The following is a 15,377-nucleotide window of genomic DNA, read 5'->3' as shown; positions in this document are numbered from 1 at the left end:
TTTGTCTTAAAAAGGTCTTTGTGCCGATCGCTTCTGCCAAACCAGGACAGATGTATCTTTGACAGGGTGATGAGGACAAGATAAAGTACGTTAATCCATGTTGATTCCTCCACTCTGTCTGGCAGCTATCCCTTTAAGAGATCAAATATTACCCGTAGAACTACACTGAGGACCCCTACCAAGCTACATTCTGTGCTGTTGGTGCCCTTTGTGCTTTCTTCAAGTGGTGTTCAACATGGAGGAGTATTGATCTGTCGGTTGAGTTGACCAGTATCTGGTGGTAATTTGGCTTCCTTGGTCTTTTAGTAACCTGGAACCTCAAGGCCTCTTGAGGTCTGAATTCCATGTTGAGGACTCCCAGGGCAGCTCCTATCCAATTGTATACCCCCACCGTCAGTGAGTCTATCCAGCCAGGGGGATGGGCCTTGAGTAGGAATGGCAATGGTTGAGTTTTAAATGCTGGCTGATAGACATATTTCTGGAAATGCAACTGTGCAGCTGTTGGGAAAGCCATTCAAATATGCATAGAGGGAATGGTGGGTCAGCTTTGTTATGATTCCGCCCTTTGTGTGCAGTGCTTTTTCGTAGCCACCATCCATCATGGCGACTTGAATACTAACTTTTTCTGTATATTGTTTATGTAAGTGCTGCACGTAGGCTGATACTTTATGTATAAATATCATGATTTTGCAAATATATATTTAAGAAATTAAGCCTTTAATTTTCAAAGGCATAAGTTTATGACTTTTTAGCATGTTTTTAATACTTGGTTATTAAAGTTTTCTGAACCTGCCTCGATGTAGATTTGCCAGGAGATTGCTATGGCTTATGAGGATTTATGTTTGATTAGTAAATGTGTTGTATTTGCCTTCGCCAGTCAAACAAGCAGAAGTGATGTGGGATGGTGTTGCTAGGATGTGTGGAACTGGAATGCCAAGCAATGGCCCCTGTTTTTAAAGTTGAGGCACCATGAAAATGCTTTATGTGCATCCTTTGTATTATATATCTTTGCCTAAGGAGAAAGTTCAGTTTGAAGAATGAAAACTATTACCTATTCAGTGAGTAAAGTACTTTCGGATTATGTATACAAAGGAATAGAAAATTATCAGTGGTTCAAAGAGCTTCTAAGTACATACTTAGAAAAATCTCACATGAAGTGGAAATGTAGATCGGCTTACTTCCTCACAGTTAAACACTTCATAAAATGTTCATAGCTTCCGGTCCCCCTCTACATTGCCCCTGTATCCTCGTGCAGCAGTATGGCTTAGTTTTTGCTATGTCTTTTTCTCATGTCTCATTCTCTCAAAACAGCAATGCCTGAAAGCCAAAGAAGCCACAGAAGATATGGAGCTGGCCATAATTAAGACTCAGCAGTGTATGAGTGAACTGAGGAGAGAAGTAAGTAATATATAATTCTGAAGCACTGGTGTAAGCTGAAAACTACAGGAGATGCAATCAGCTCTGCATCTAAATCCAAGAACTCTGTTGTAACCTCCTTACAAGCCAATATGTGATAGTGGTTGGAAATGTCAGCAACAAATGTTCTTTCCCTTTTCTGAAATCAATCAAAATTACAGTGAGTTTGGTTATGAAGAGATCAAGATGTTGGCAAGAATACAAGGATACCAAGCAGTTTGAGTTGTTGGTTTTTAAGACTTAAAACTATGCTTTTAGCTATTTAAATTTGAGTTAAGAAAACTAAATTTATTTCTTGATCAGCTGAGCTGTATGATCTTGTGCAAACCTTTTCTTTTAAAATTGCTATAAACAATAATTCAGTATTGTTATTTATAGAATCGCCCAGTTAATAATTAGGTAGATGAATTGTAGCTGCACTTTTCTATCCATCTGCAACCTTTTCCAATTTGTTTGCTGTGCTTTTAGCTGACCTGTGAAGGCAGGATCCATTGTCTAAGCAATTGTCTCCTTAATTGTTTAAAAATAAAATATAATAAGAAATAAGAATATCCTATGTTTTCTTTTTTCAATACCATGTGCTAGATAACACATTTCGATGCATTTTTGTGGATGTTTTTGTTTTTTTGTGCTCATTAAAGTGAGGAATGTCTTTTGGGAGGACTGAGTAGATTCAATTTTTGGAACCTAAGGCCTAAATTTTTGACCCCGATGTCGGAAGTGCAGAATCAGGACATTTCCCGTCTCCGCAAACCCGACCCTGGACAAAGTGACCCAGCAGTTGGGATTTTCACTGGGATGGCGGGTTCGCTGGGAGTTGAGCCGGGCGACCCCGGAACGAGTGCAGAGGTGGGCTGGGCGGAAGGCCAGTCTTGGTGCACTGGCACTTTGTCAAAATTTTTTTAAAAATTAAAACAAAACACAGCCCTCCAGCCCTCTCACCTCACACCCCAGACCCCCTCACCCCTTCACACACTCCCCATGCCCCATCCATGCCAACCCATGCCATCTTATGCCCTCTACTCACCCCCATGGCCCGTCAACCATCCACATGAACTTATATCCCTTTACTCACCCCCATAACACCTCATACCCTCCATGCCAACATGTGGCCCTCTTTCCATTGCCATGACTCTTTATAACCCCATGCCAACTAAGTGCCAACCCATGACCCTCACCCACCACTCTTTTCCCTTACACCTACCATACCAACTCACCCACTATGAGCAGACTGCAGGAGCCATGCTGTTTATGCATTTTTTATGCACATTTGTGTCCACTTTTAACAATCCTAAAGGCCATCTTACCACTCCCAAAGGGCACCTTACATCTCCCAAATGTGTCCCAGAACCATATCCAAAGGGGTAGCATACCTCTCAAAAAAGAGTACTGCACCTCTCCAAACAAGTTCATAAAATTTAGACTTGCTCCTACCAGGCCTAATTTGCAAGTGTTGTGTTTCCCACCCCTGGCTAACAAAAATCAAACATGACTGGAGGCAGCTGCTGTTTTATATGGTCAGCTGCCTTATGAAACGTGCATGTGCATATGACAACCCGGGCCATTCCTGTCCCCACGAAAATGGCAGGTGCCATGCTCGGGGGCGGGGCCTCCCTATTTCGGCCTCTTCCGCTCTCTGTCGTTGCAAAAATTCAGGCCCAAGTATCTGCATAAAACATTTTCCAGTTGGTTGCAGCACACAAATAGAGGATAAAACTCCACTTGCCCTCAACTTCTAACCTAGTATATGTATTTTATTTTCTACTAATCTTCCTTGTATTCTCTCTGGATGAGATTGACGATTTAGTGCTAATTTGCATTGAAGTATTAGCAGTTCGGTTCTATGGGTTTGTATCTGATCTGAACTTGGTTAAGCGTGCTGTAGCACATTTCACTTAAGACTTTTACCACCATCAGGAAAAGACTCCAACCCCAGACTGAATTCAAAACCACATCACTGTGGGCTACCCCAGTGCTCAAATGTACACTTGAAATTAAAAATGAGCAATTGCAACTTCTTTAACTTTAACTTTATTGAGTAAAAGGCATTGGAAAATTGTAATTGTGCTAATGTATTTTTCTACTGAGTTATTAAATTTGAATAAGTCCCCAGCCTTTTGCTGTTAGGGAAGGATTACTTTGAATCCTAATATTTCAGCAATATGTCTATAATTGCTCTCACCAGCACTAAAGATGTTTGAGCTGATTTGAATAGCACTCTTTGAAATTTCAGATAAGTAAAAGGCCCTCTTTATTTTTGCTCAGCTCATACAAAGTATTTTTGTTGCAGTGATGTGTATTGATTCTTCTGTCTTTGTTCTTCAGCTTCAAAATACAGCCGTGGAGTCAGCAGGGGATCTTCTGAAATGCTACACAGAGCATGTGGTCCTCAAGGCATTGAAAGTATCTGGGGTTGAAGCAAATTTGGAAGCATTAGCTGAGTGTACCTGTAAACTATCTGAACAGAAGGAACAACTTACTGAGGTAGGGAGTTGAAACAAGTCCTTTAAAAGTGAGCAAAATGAGCTTCTAGCACTTAATGGAAACTCTTCTATCTTGTATTTGTTTGCTCTCCTAGGAGTCCACAAGGGAATGTCATGCAGTTCACTAGCTCAATAGATTTTTAGCGATGTAACGCTCATTGTTTGTGTTGCAGAAACAATTTTTGACAATAATATCATTGGTGTCCTTTGGGCTTCCTTTGCTACTTTTGTAAATTAGAGTTGGATCTTTGCAAGTATGCTAATATTAATGGTCAGTCCTGAGGAGTGAATGATTAAATATTTGCAGGGCTTTCCCAGGAGTTTGTAAATAATAGCAGGGTTCCCTAGGGTATTTCAGTATTAAAAGAGTCTCTGGGACTGAGTGAATAATGGTTAATGAATAATTTCGGACATCTGTCAGTATTTACAAGAAGGTCTCCAGGAAGGCAAGACAACTTGCAAAGCGGCCCTGGAGTGTATCAGTGTTTGTGGCAGGTGCTCAAGAGCGTCTAAGTATTGTAAGGGGTCTCTTGCAACATAGAATTACATAGAATATACAGCACAAAAACAGATCATTTGACTTAACTGATCTATGCCAGTGTCTATGTTCCACATGAGCCTTCTCCCACTCTGCTTCCTCTAATACATTAAAATTTGTGGGGCATTTTCCACAGGCACAAAATTGTAAATCTGTTTTTTCTATGTGGTCATATATGTATTTGGAAATCATATATTACCATATATAAAATGCATTATCCAAGCAGCAGCGTGTATCTTAGTGAATGTAGTTAATTTTTTTTAAATGCAAAGTTTTTCTTTTCAGTCTTTTTTTGTTCTCAAATCACACTTCAGATTTGTAGAGTATCCATGATAATTTTGTTACATCTTAATAGCTCTGAATTTATTTTGAACAAAGTTATAGTTAATTTAAAGAACTCACTCATACATACAAACATACAAAATAGAAGCAGAAGTCGGCCATTCGACCCCTCGAGCCTGCTCCGCCATTCATTAATATCATGGCTGATCTGTTTGTGTTTTGAATTCCAATTCCCATCCACCCACGATGACCTTAGATTCTTGTTAGGCAAGGGAATCAATCTACCTCCGTCTTAAAAATATTCAATGACCCCACCTCCACCTGAGGCAGAGAGTTCTAAAGTCGCACAATCCTCAGAGAAAAAATTTACCCTCATCTCTGTCCTAAAAGGGAAACCCGTAATTTTAAAACAGTGTTCCCCCCCTAGTTCTGGACTCACCTACAAGAGGAAACACCCTTTCTACATCCACCCTGTCAATACCGTTCAGGACCTCATATACTTCAATCAAGTCTACCCTCACTCTTCTAAACTCCAGTAGAAACAAGCCCAGACTGTCTAACCTTTCCTCATAAAACAACCCACTCATTCCAGGTATCAATCTAGTAAACCTCCTCTGAACCGCCTCCAATGCATTTACATCCTTCCTTAAATAAGGAGACCAAAACTGCACACCCTATTCAAGATGTGGTTTCACCAATGCCCTGTATAACTGAAGCATAATATCCTGACTTTTATGCTCGATCCCTTTCGTAATAAAGGATAGCATTTGATTAACCTCCTTAATTACTTGCTGTACCTGCATACTAACTTTTTGTGACTCATGCACTAGATCCCTCTGCAGCTCAGAATTCTGCAGCTGTTCGTCGTTTAAGTAATATTCTGCTTTTTTTAATTCTTTCTGCCAAAGTGAACAACTTCATATTTTCCCACATTATACTCCATCAGCCATATTTTTTCCCACTCACTCAACCTATCTATATCCATCTGTAACCTCCTCATGTACTCTTCACAACATACTTTCCGATCTATTTTTGTGTCATCTGCAAATTTAGCTACCATGCCTTCACTCCCCTCATCTAAGTCATTGATATAAATTGTAGAAGGTTGAGGTCCCAGCACAGACTCCTGCAGGACTTCACTCATCACATCCTGCCAATCAGAAAAAGACCCATTTATGCATACTCTGTTTTCTGCCAGCCAGCCAATCTTTTATCCATGCTAATATGTTACCCCCTACACCATAAGCTTTTATTTTCTGCAATAATCTTTGGCACCTTATCAGCTGCCTTCTGGAAATCAAAGTACAGCATGTCTACAGGCTCCCCTTTATCCTCAGCGCATGTTACTCCTTCAAAGAACTCCAATAAATTGGTTAAACATGATTTCCCTTACACAAACCATTCCCACACCTCCCGATTACTGAGTTTCTCTAAGTATCCAGCTTTAACCTCCTCAATGATCGATTCTTACATCTTCCCCACGATAGATGTCAAGCTAACTGGCTTATAGATTCCTGTTTCCTGCCTCCCTCCCTTCTTGAATAGAGGAGTTTTATTTGCTATTTTCCAGTTTGATGGAACCTTTCCAGAATCTAGGGAATTTTGAAAAATTAACACCAACGCATCTACTACCTCATTAGCCACCTCTTTTAAGACCCTAGGATGAAGTCCATCAGGACCTGGAGACTTGTCAGCCCGCAGCTCCATGAATTTGCTCAGTACTTCCCTAGTGATTGTAATTTCACCAAGTTCCTCTCTCCCTTCCACCTCCTGATTTACAGCTATGACTGAAAAGTTTTTTGTATCCTCTATAGTGAAGTCAGAAGCAAAATATTTGTTCATTTCATCTGCCATTTCCTTATTATCTACAATTAACTCCCCAGTATCACTCTCTAGCAGACCGACACTCTACTTACTCTTTTCCTTTTTAAACACCTGTAGAAACTCTTGCTATTTGTTCTTACATTTCTAGCTAGCTTCGTCTCATACATTTGTTTCTCCTGATTAACCTTTTAGTTATTCTCTGCTGTTCTTTATATTCCGGGCAGTCACCTGACCAGCCACTCACCTTTGTGCAGTTATATGCTTTTTCCTTAAGTTAATATTTTCCTTAAATTTAGTTAACCATGCTTGGTGGGCCCTCCCTTTAGAATTTTTCTTTATAGCAGGAATATACTTATTCTGAAATATCCCCTTAAATGTTTGCCACTGCTCGTCTATTGATCTATCCCCTAGCCTTGTATCCCAGTTCACTTCAGCTAACTCAGCTTTCATGCCCACATGGTTGCTTTTATTTAAGTTTAAAATACTACTCTTAGACCCACTCTCCAGCCCTTTCAAACTGAATGTAAATGTCAATCATATTGTGGTTGGCAAAGCCACATTGTTTAATTCTTTATTGCACTTTGTAATGCCCTTCTGATCAATTTTACAAAATAATCCATTTTGAGCAATTTTGCCCAATTTGAGGATGAACTTTCAAACCTGGGCGTGTGAAAGAAATACTCAGTCCTCGTGTGGTACTGCACCATCTAGTATCTGCACTGTTCATTGTTAATGGTTATAAAGTGGAAATGTGAAATTTGCTAAGTAGAATAGAAAAGCAGAATATTTTTTAAAAGGTAAGAGTATTGTAAAATGTTAGGATGCAGAGGAATTTAGCAGTCCTTCTATACAAGTCTCAAAGTTAACATACTGTACAGGTGCCCCTCCCCCACCCCAAAGTAATGAGGAAGGCAAATGGCATATCAACCTTTATTGCAAGGAGTTTGGGGTATAAGAGTGAGAAAGATAAAATGCTGCGGATGCTGGAAATCTGAAATAAAAACAGAAAAGGCTGGGAAAACTCAGCAGGTCTGGCAGCATCTGTGGTGAGAGAAACAGAGTTAATGTTTCAAATCCGTATGACTCTTCTTCAAAGCTGAAGATGAGTCATACAGGCTCGAAATGTTTTCTCTGTTTCTCTCTCCACAGACGCTGCCAGGCCGGCTGAGTTTCCCAGCATTTTCTGTTTTCATATTAGAGTAAGAAAGTCTTGCTGCAGTTATACAGGTCTTTTGTAAGACCACACCTGGAGTATTGTGCTCCTTCAGCAGTGATCACAGTGCTCAGTATTGGCATCCTATTGGACTTGTCATGGCTGACGTAGATTTGGAGGAGAAATAGGTGTTCAGACAGCAGAAAAAAAGGCGGATGTGCTTGCACCTTAGCTGCCTGAAATCCACATTGACTTAGCCCAGCATCCAAGTAGTCAGACCTAGGTGTACCTTGGGCATGTGGCAAATGTCTGTTCACACAGTAACAGTGCCAATATGTGCCCTATTATTGATGAGCAGAAGTGTTTGTGTTACTGAGTGAACTTGATTGGCTAGCAAGAATTTGCTGAAGAAACATTAGCCTTGTTGGGTTGGCACAAAGCATTAAGTTCTCCCTTGCCCACACCCAGTTTAGCCTCCACTCTTGTTATTTTCAAATCTGCCTTCTCATGGCAGGTGAGACAAAGTAGGTGGCACCAGGTACTTTCACTGTAGTGAAAGGCAGCCTGCTCTTCAAAAGCACACAAATCATGCTTTTGAGGTTGGCATATAACGTTTTCTTCTGTGTGAATGGATGACCACACAATGTACACACAGTTAAAGGTAGCATATTGACTCAGTGGAACAACATGCAACAGTTATGTATGACATTTATTTCAAAGCCTTTCTCTTTGGCAGCTACAAAGTGCAAGAGAAGTATAAGAGATGTGTAAATTGTGCAACACGTGCTGATGCTTCCCATGTTTTATTGCTGATGCTGCACTTTGTTGAGCACATGGTGTTCCTGCTGTGCATAATCTGCACTCTTCTTTCATCCATAGAATATCTTTATCAACTGTGCCTATCTATGTTGCCCTGCCGTGCATACTGCCTAATTTGATCTTCAAGGATACCTTCCTCTATTACATTTTTTTACCAATGTAAACTCATCAAAGACACCAGTTCTGACAGTCATCTCTTGGCAAGACTACTTGGCTCAGCATCTCAGCAATAATCACACAATTCCAGCCCTTGAAGAGCTGTTAATCTCTTTGTTCCCTGTTCACCTGAAGTTATAGCACCCCCCAATACTTCTGCTTGGGGAGCACATGCAAATTAATTTCATTTTGCCTAGTACAGTGTATACAACTTAAAGCTTTGGAATTTCCTCCTTACACCTCTCCACCTCCCTTTCCTCTTTTAAGACGCTCCTTAAGACCTATGTCTGACTAAGCTTTTGTCATCTGACATTTCTCCTTATGTAGCTCAGTGTCATATTTCGTTTCATAACTCTCCTGTTAAGTGCCTTGGGACGTTTTATTGTGTTAAAAGCACTATGTAAGATTTTGATCCAGGAGTCACTGATTACAGAAAAAATGGGTTGACCTCATTAGTGATTTTAAAACAGCTTATTCAGAAGTGATAGTTTAGATTTGATACATAAGCTAAGTAGGCAGAAAAACATATGAACCATAGCAGTTGAGAATGGCTTACATGTTCCAGACCAGACGAATGAATGGGGGAAGTGGGGATGCTGATCTCTGTGGCTGGTGGCAACAGGCCTACTCAGAGTACAGGAACAGGGGTAGGTCATTCAGGGGTAGGTCGAGCGTGCTCCACCACTCAAGTAGATCATGGCTGATCATCTACCCCATCAACCCAGATCAGAGAAATGGATGGATGAATGGCTGATCTCCATGGCTGGAGGTGGCAGTCTCTTCTGTTCTCCGTCTTATGAGTTAGCCAAAGTGCTAGGCCAAAGCCAGTATTAATCACTTCAATAAGCTCGACTCTGTCTGAAGTTGTCTTGAACTAAACTAAGTATTAGACCAGAACTTGCATTGGTCCACCTGAGAAGCTCTTTCCTGTCTGAAGTCATCGTAAGAGCCCATTTATGTACCTTATTTCTGGGATCCCTTATCAATCACATATTCAATTGCCAATTAGCATGGGGCAGATATTCACGGTAATCCCTTCTATTTCTGTTGGAAGCCCATTAGATTATCTCATGACTATCGCTTGCTAGAACATCCTGTTTAACCTTTTACTCAGACAGTTGGTTTATATGTGGGTCATGAGATGCAACCTTATCAGGAATGCCTTGTTTCAGAGACATGTTCTTGGCAGAGATAATGGCTAATGCTGTTCCATGTTTGATAATCCAGGAAGCTTTCTTCATAAGAGAGAGAGAGAGCTATTCCTATAATATTCAACAAATTTCTTAAGATTTTATACGGTTGTTATACAGAGATTTTTCTGATCTCTCCACCTTTGAGGGGGAAATATCCTTTCTTATTAGTTGTTTATTTTATAGCATGCAGTTCACGGGGGTGGTTAGATAGGATGAAAGAATGACTCAGATGTAGAACAGGTGATGGAGAGAGAAATTACAAGCATTACATGAGAGAAAGAATGAGACTAGATGTAATTGGTGGAAGGAACATTACACTTTTTGAACATCAGCGAATTTCTTCAATTTCACCCAGTTCCTCAACATAATTTACCAAATTCAAACTAACTGGAACCCAAGGCCAGAAGCACTGCTACTGAACACGTGTATTTAAATAAATATTGTATTCAGTATGTGGACATCAGTGTTAAGGATACATCAAAGCCATGTTATACTTTGTAACAATTGTTTGCGTAACTGAGCTACATGCTAGGCCACTTGAGAGAGCATTGTGGAAGCCACATAATACAAACTATTGCGTAGATTGGACTGGGTTGGGGTGGTGGGTTCCCTTTAATGAAAGACATTTGTAAGTCAATTGAGTTTTTGGAGTCACCTGACAGCTTTTAGTCTTTTTTTTCTGGTGCTAGCTCAAAAATTACATTTATTGAATTCAGTTTCACAATCTGCCATTGTGGGATTAAATGATGACTTTTAGGTCATCAGTCCGGTCATGTAACCACAACATTACCCCACCTGCATTACATTTACCACATGCATGTTATGTGGAAAATGCCCAAAGGAATGTTGTGTGAGGTATTTAATAACTTTTGTTTTCAACAAGTAATAGAACCTAGCAAAATGTCAGTTCCTAGAAAAGATTTGCAGGCCGTTTCAATTGTAGTTTAATGAAATTTGATTTATGTTTTGTGACATCTGTAGAAGAAAATCTAGATGTAAACCCTGTGACGTTTTATTTCCCCCACGCCAGACTTCTCGATTACTGCGGCATGTGTCAGGAACAGAACCCCTAGAGATTACTTGTTTACACGCAGAAGAAACATTTCAGGTTATTGGCCCACAGGTACGGAGGTTTTGTTAAGTTTTGAGCTGTTTGTAATTTTCCTAAGGTGGTTAGTTATCATATATACCTTTTAAAGTAAAACCCAGTAATGTGCATGAGGCATTATTCAAAGACATGGATTTACTTCATTCTAGATCAATCAAGTGTTTCTGTTTGCTTATTTATAATGGACCGGATTTTATGGTTTCTGGCAGGATGAGGGGGGCGGAACTGTAATTGCATGGTCCATTCACCACTCCTCCTGCCCCCACCCTTTCAGCATGGTGAATCAAGCGCAGTTAGCCAATTAGAGGCCGTCCAGCAGGAAAGCTGACCAATTAGCACTGGGAAGGGGGGCTTTGCACCCAATCGGGTGGGATACCCGGCTAAAGAGAGGTTAGGCCATGAACTAGGAGTCGGTCACAGTCACCTATTTAAAGGACCTCTGCCCTCTCACGCTCTCCTTTATATGTAATTTCAACCTGAAAACTGTGATGAAAAAAGTCTACCAACAGTCAACCAATGTCACCTTCAGCATACTCTGCTGCTACTTGCAGCCATGATCCCATTTGCAGGCCTTTTCATTTGCCCTTGTGCCACCTCCTCATACATGGTGTAAATGTTTTTCCTATCTGACTACCAAAAAATGGACAGGAAAATGTAAAATTGCAATCAATTGGCTTTTTAAACGAGCTCAATAGCCTGCTAATTGTTTTTTCCAAAATGGCGGGTGAGCTTCTGATTGTCTAATTTTCCCCCACTCGCTCAACATTTCCTTTAACTAATTGAACTGGAATCATTAACTCATTGGAGAGATAGACTGTTTTGTCAAATAGCATTGAATTGCTCCATGGTGTTAGATTGTGGAGCTCTGGGCTAGTTTTTATTTTTAATTTTTGTACCAAGCAACAAAAAAGTCTCATAACTGCTATGTATCAACGGGTCCACTGAAGTTAGAACACAGCTGAACTTCAGACCTAAACGTTTCTTATTAAGTGTTCCAAATTCTGGAGCTTTTGACATTCTCAATTCCAAGGTCTCCTACCTGTACATTTTAAATAGCATCCAGTGCATAAAGGGCTTCCTTTATATTGCCAAGTGAATTATTCTGTTTTGTTCTCAGATCATTTCTGCTGCACAGACCTTGGCTCTTCACCCTTCTAGTAAGATTGCCAAAGAAAACCTAGATGTCTTTTGTGAAGCATGGGAGTCACAACTGAACGATATGTCTATTCTGCTGAAAGAAATTAATGATGTATTTGAAGGACGAAGAGGTGAATAGTTTGACTCAGAGGTTTAAGTATTCTCTGTATTACATTTAGAACATTGTCAGTTTGGTCGTGTAATATGTAGGTTCTAACTGAGGAAGAAAATTAGAGTGCGTAAAACACAATTCTGGTAACATATTTCAAATAGCACATAATAAAACTGGCTGTTACGAGTCGTAACTGTAAAATGCTAAAGCCTTTTAGTGATCTAAAAATATGCCCCAAGGCATCTATTTACAACTCATTGAAATTCAAGGAAAACTTGTTACCTCATTTGGTAGAACGATTAACATATTAAATAAAAGTGAATGGCAGACTCTGAGTCTGAGAAAGGCCCAGACAGTTTTTGATTTAATTATTCATATTGTTCAAACACAAATTTTTATATAGTATTGAATGGATTAACTATTATAATTCTATCAGGATGGGGAGGGACATTTAAAAAATATCTGTTAGATCTCCTTGTAATGATCACTTCATTTGATAATATAGTGAATGTAGCAATTTGATTTTTTAATTGCTGTCCTCCCCTTTGAATGGGATCACCTCGACGTCTTACACCTTTGGATATTTTCTGTGGTTGGTAAGTTTTATCAGAATTCATACTAGGTTCTTTTGATGTGCACAGAGAGCTTTCTCTGAGCAGTAGATTATCCAATTAATGTTGATTTTCTTCGTCTAAGACACGTGAAAGGAATATTTTTTCACAGCCACGATTTATTTGAAGAACTGTGGTCAAAAATCAAATTTGTACAAGAGATACATTTTTTTAGCTAAGTGTTTAGGAATAGACCATATTTCGCAGCACATTGATCCCAAATATAGGTAATCTGGAATCCCCATTGTTCACTTAAGCAAATTAATTAAGCAGTAAGAATAAGTAGTTCACCCTGTCAAATTCTCCCTAGTTCTCCCTGTTAAAGGTTATAATTTTTGACTGAAGTGCCCACAAATCTGTTGAGAAATGGAAGTTTGGAGCATTGTTACAAGAAGCAACTAATAATTAGGAATATTTCCTCTGAAGAAAAGTAGACTCATAGGCGGCACTATTGGAGGCTTCAAGGGTTGCAGATAAACCAAGTCCTGCCAAATTACTTGACAAAGCAAGTGCAGCTTAGATCACAGACCTCACATCAGCTGGGGAAAAAGAACAGACAGTTTAGGTTTAACCACTTACAGAAAGAGAACCCAAGGAGACAGTGAGGACAGACAGTGTAAGCAAATTTAAGATGGGCTAACAACTATTTTGGCAAAAGATGCAATTAAGGCGTTTAAGAGATAAGCATAATGCAATATTTTCTGAACATCAGAAATGGCCAAATGGACAGCAGTGGTCTTTTGTTGGGTCTATGTTCTGAATTTATCATCCCAATTCTCCCCAAATTATATGCTGATGAGAACTGGCACTGAAATAAAGGAGCAAAAATCAAGTGGACGAGCATGAAATTCAGAGAATAGAGACACCCTGAAGGACAGGGACCAGAAAAGAGAACAAAAACATTGAACAACACCTAGGAGACAGAAGTAGACGTGGTCAATTTAAGATAAAGGACAAAAAAAAAGCATCTTGTGTTGCATGGCTTTTTGATTTGGATGTTTTAGTAAAAAGGGTACTCCTCAGACACTGTTACTGCAGGATGTAAATATTGAACATAGCATCTAGCTAAATATCTTTTAGCATTAATGTTAATAGCAACATTGCAATTGATCTCGTTCTCTGAGGTTCTCTGTAGCTGCAAATTTTTGTTTGCTTGTTATTGTATTTATTCCTTCAACATTATTTAACAGGGAGAGAGAGGCAAAGATATTTGAATAATTAAGCCCACCCACATTCCCCCTCCCACGAATCCAATCTCTAGCCACATATATTTTATATTTTAAGAAGCCTTTTATACAGCAATAATTGAAAGAAGTTGTTCTTTAAATATAAAAAAACGGGGAGGTTTTGCTCATAAAATGGGTGTTAGGTCTACAAATTTTGAATGTGATCTGTCATGCCCATTCTGGACTGGAGGTGCCTTGGATGAGGTACTGACTCGTGTTTATTTGTGACCTAGGGCACCAGCCTAAAACAAGCTTTCAGCAATTTAAATGTGGGAATCGGGGTTCTATGCCAGCTGTAGGACCCTGAAGCCAAACTCAGGCTTGAAAGCTTGGGCTGTGCATATGCTCCTTAGTTGAATCTGGACTTCAGTGACCTAACCATTGGTATTTAAAGGCACCATTGTAGGCCATTCAAAAAGAAGGGCCAAGAAGGTCAGTTTTTATTTTTGTGGGTACAGAAGAAGCAAGACAGCATGCTGCTTGTAGGTCTATGAAAAACTCAGGCATGCTGCCAGCACATTTGAGGATCTACTTGCCCTCTCCCACTACAACCCCGCCCCTCCCCCCCCCCAAATCCCAGGCCAGCCCTTCCCCTCCAAAATCCAGGCTTCCTGCCAGCCCCACGTGAAATGTAGTCAAATTTTTGTCCTTCCTGAATGCCATTTAACTGAGGCCCGAAGCTGAATTTAGATTGACTCTCGGGCTGCAACAGAGCAAACTGAATTCCTCCTGGATTTAGGTTCCATCCCCCACAAAATGTTTCTTCCCTCCCACCCCCCCACCAAATGTGTTTCTTTTACCTTAAAATGTAATCAGTTAATGTTGTTTCATTTGAACATAGTATGAAATAAAGTGATCACGTAAAAAAAAACAAGGGGAATCATCACAAACTTCCTACTGGTTGTCCTATATTTTCCTGTGATGCTGCATTTGTTGTGAACAAAATGGGCATGACGCTAAGGGTTAAGAGTGGATCAGCAAATGATTCTGTCATGCCAATCATTCTTCATGGTGCAACATCCCCACCTACTGGTACAAGAACAGCACTTAACTTAGAGTATCCAGTTTGACTAACTCCTTTAGGCCCTAAAGATCTGTAACTCCTTTTTGATTAATCCCCATGCAACCACCTCTGAATCACTGCTCTCTTCAGGAGCCATCTAGTAGCCTTGGTTACCATTTCAATGGCCTTTCCTAGTGACTAGAAAGCTTACATTTATATAGACCTTTCATGACCTCAAGACATACCAAAGTGCTTTACAGCCAATAAAGTGCTGCTGAAGTGTAGTCACTGTTGTAAGAACATGAAAAAGCCAAGT

At 39.9% G+C, this 15,377-nt stretch overlaps 1 protein-coding gene across 4 annotated transcripts in view; it reads left to right on the top strand.

Annotated features, from left to right (window-relative positions):
- ctnnal1 (catenin (cadherin-associated protein), alpha-like 1) overlaps positions 1 to 15,377 on the top strand; it is a 395,162-nt gene that overhangs the window by 353,583 nt on the left and 26,202 nt on the right. For all 4 annotated transcript variants that reach the window (XM_078538519.1, XM_078538520.1, XM_078538521.1 and 1 more), the window contains 4 exons: positions 1,312 to 1,398; positions 3,742 to 3,900; positions 10,895 to 10,987; positions 12,090 to 12,240. In XM_078538519.1, the coding sequence (XP_078394645.1) occupies positions 1,312 to 1,398; positions 3,742 to 3,900; positions 10,895 to 10,987; positions 12,090 to 12,240 (490 nt within the window). The remainder of the gene's footprint in view (positions 1 to 1,311; positions 1,399 to 3,741; positions 3,901 to 10,894; positions 10,988 to 12,089; positions 12,241 to 15,377) is intronic.

Source organism: Cetorhinus maximus, chromosome 3, assembly GCF_964194155.1.
Source record: "Cetorhinus maximus chromosome 3, sCetMax3.hap1.1, whole genome shotgun sequence".
Classification (NCBI taxonomy): Eukaryota; Metazoa; Chordata; class Chondrichthyes; order Lamniformes; family Cetorhinidae; genus Cetorhinus; species Cetorhinus maximus.
This window is presented reverse-complemented; position numbering and strand designations above follow the sequence as displayed.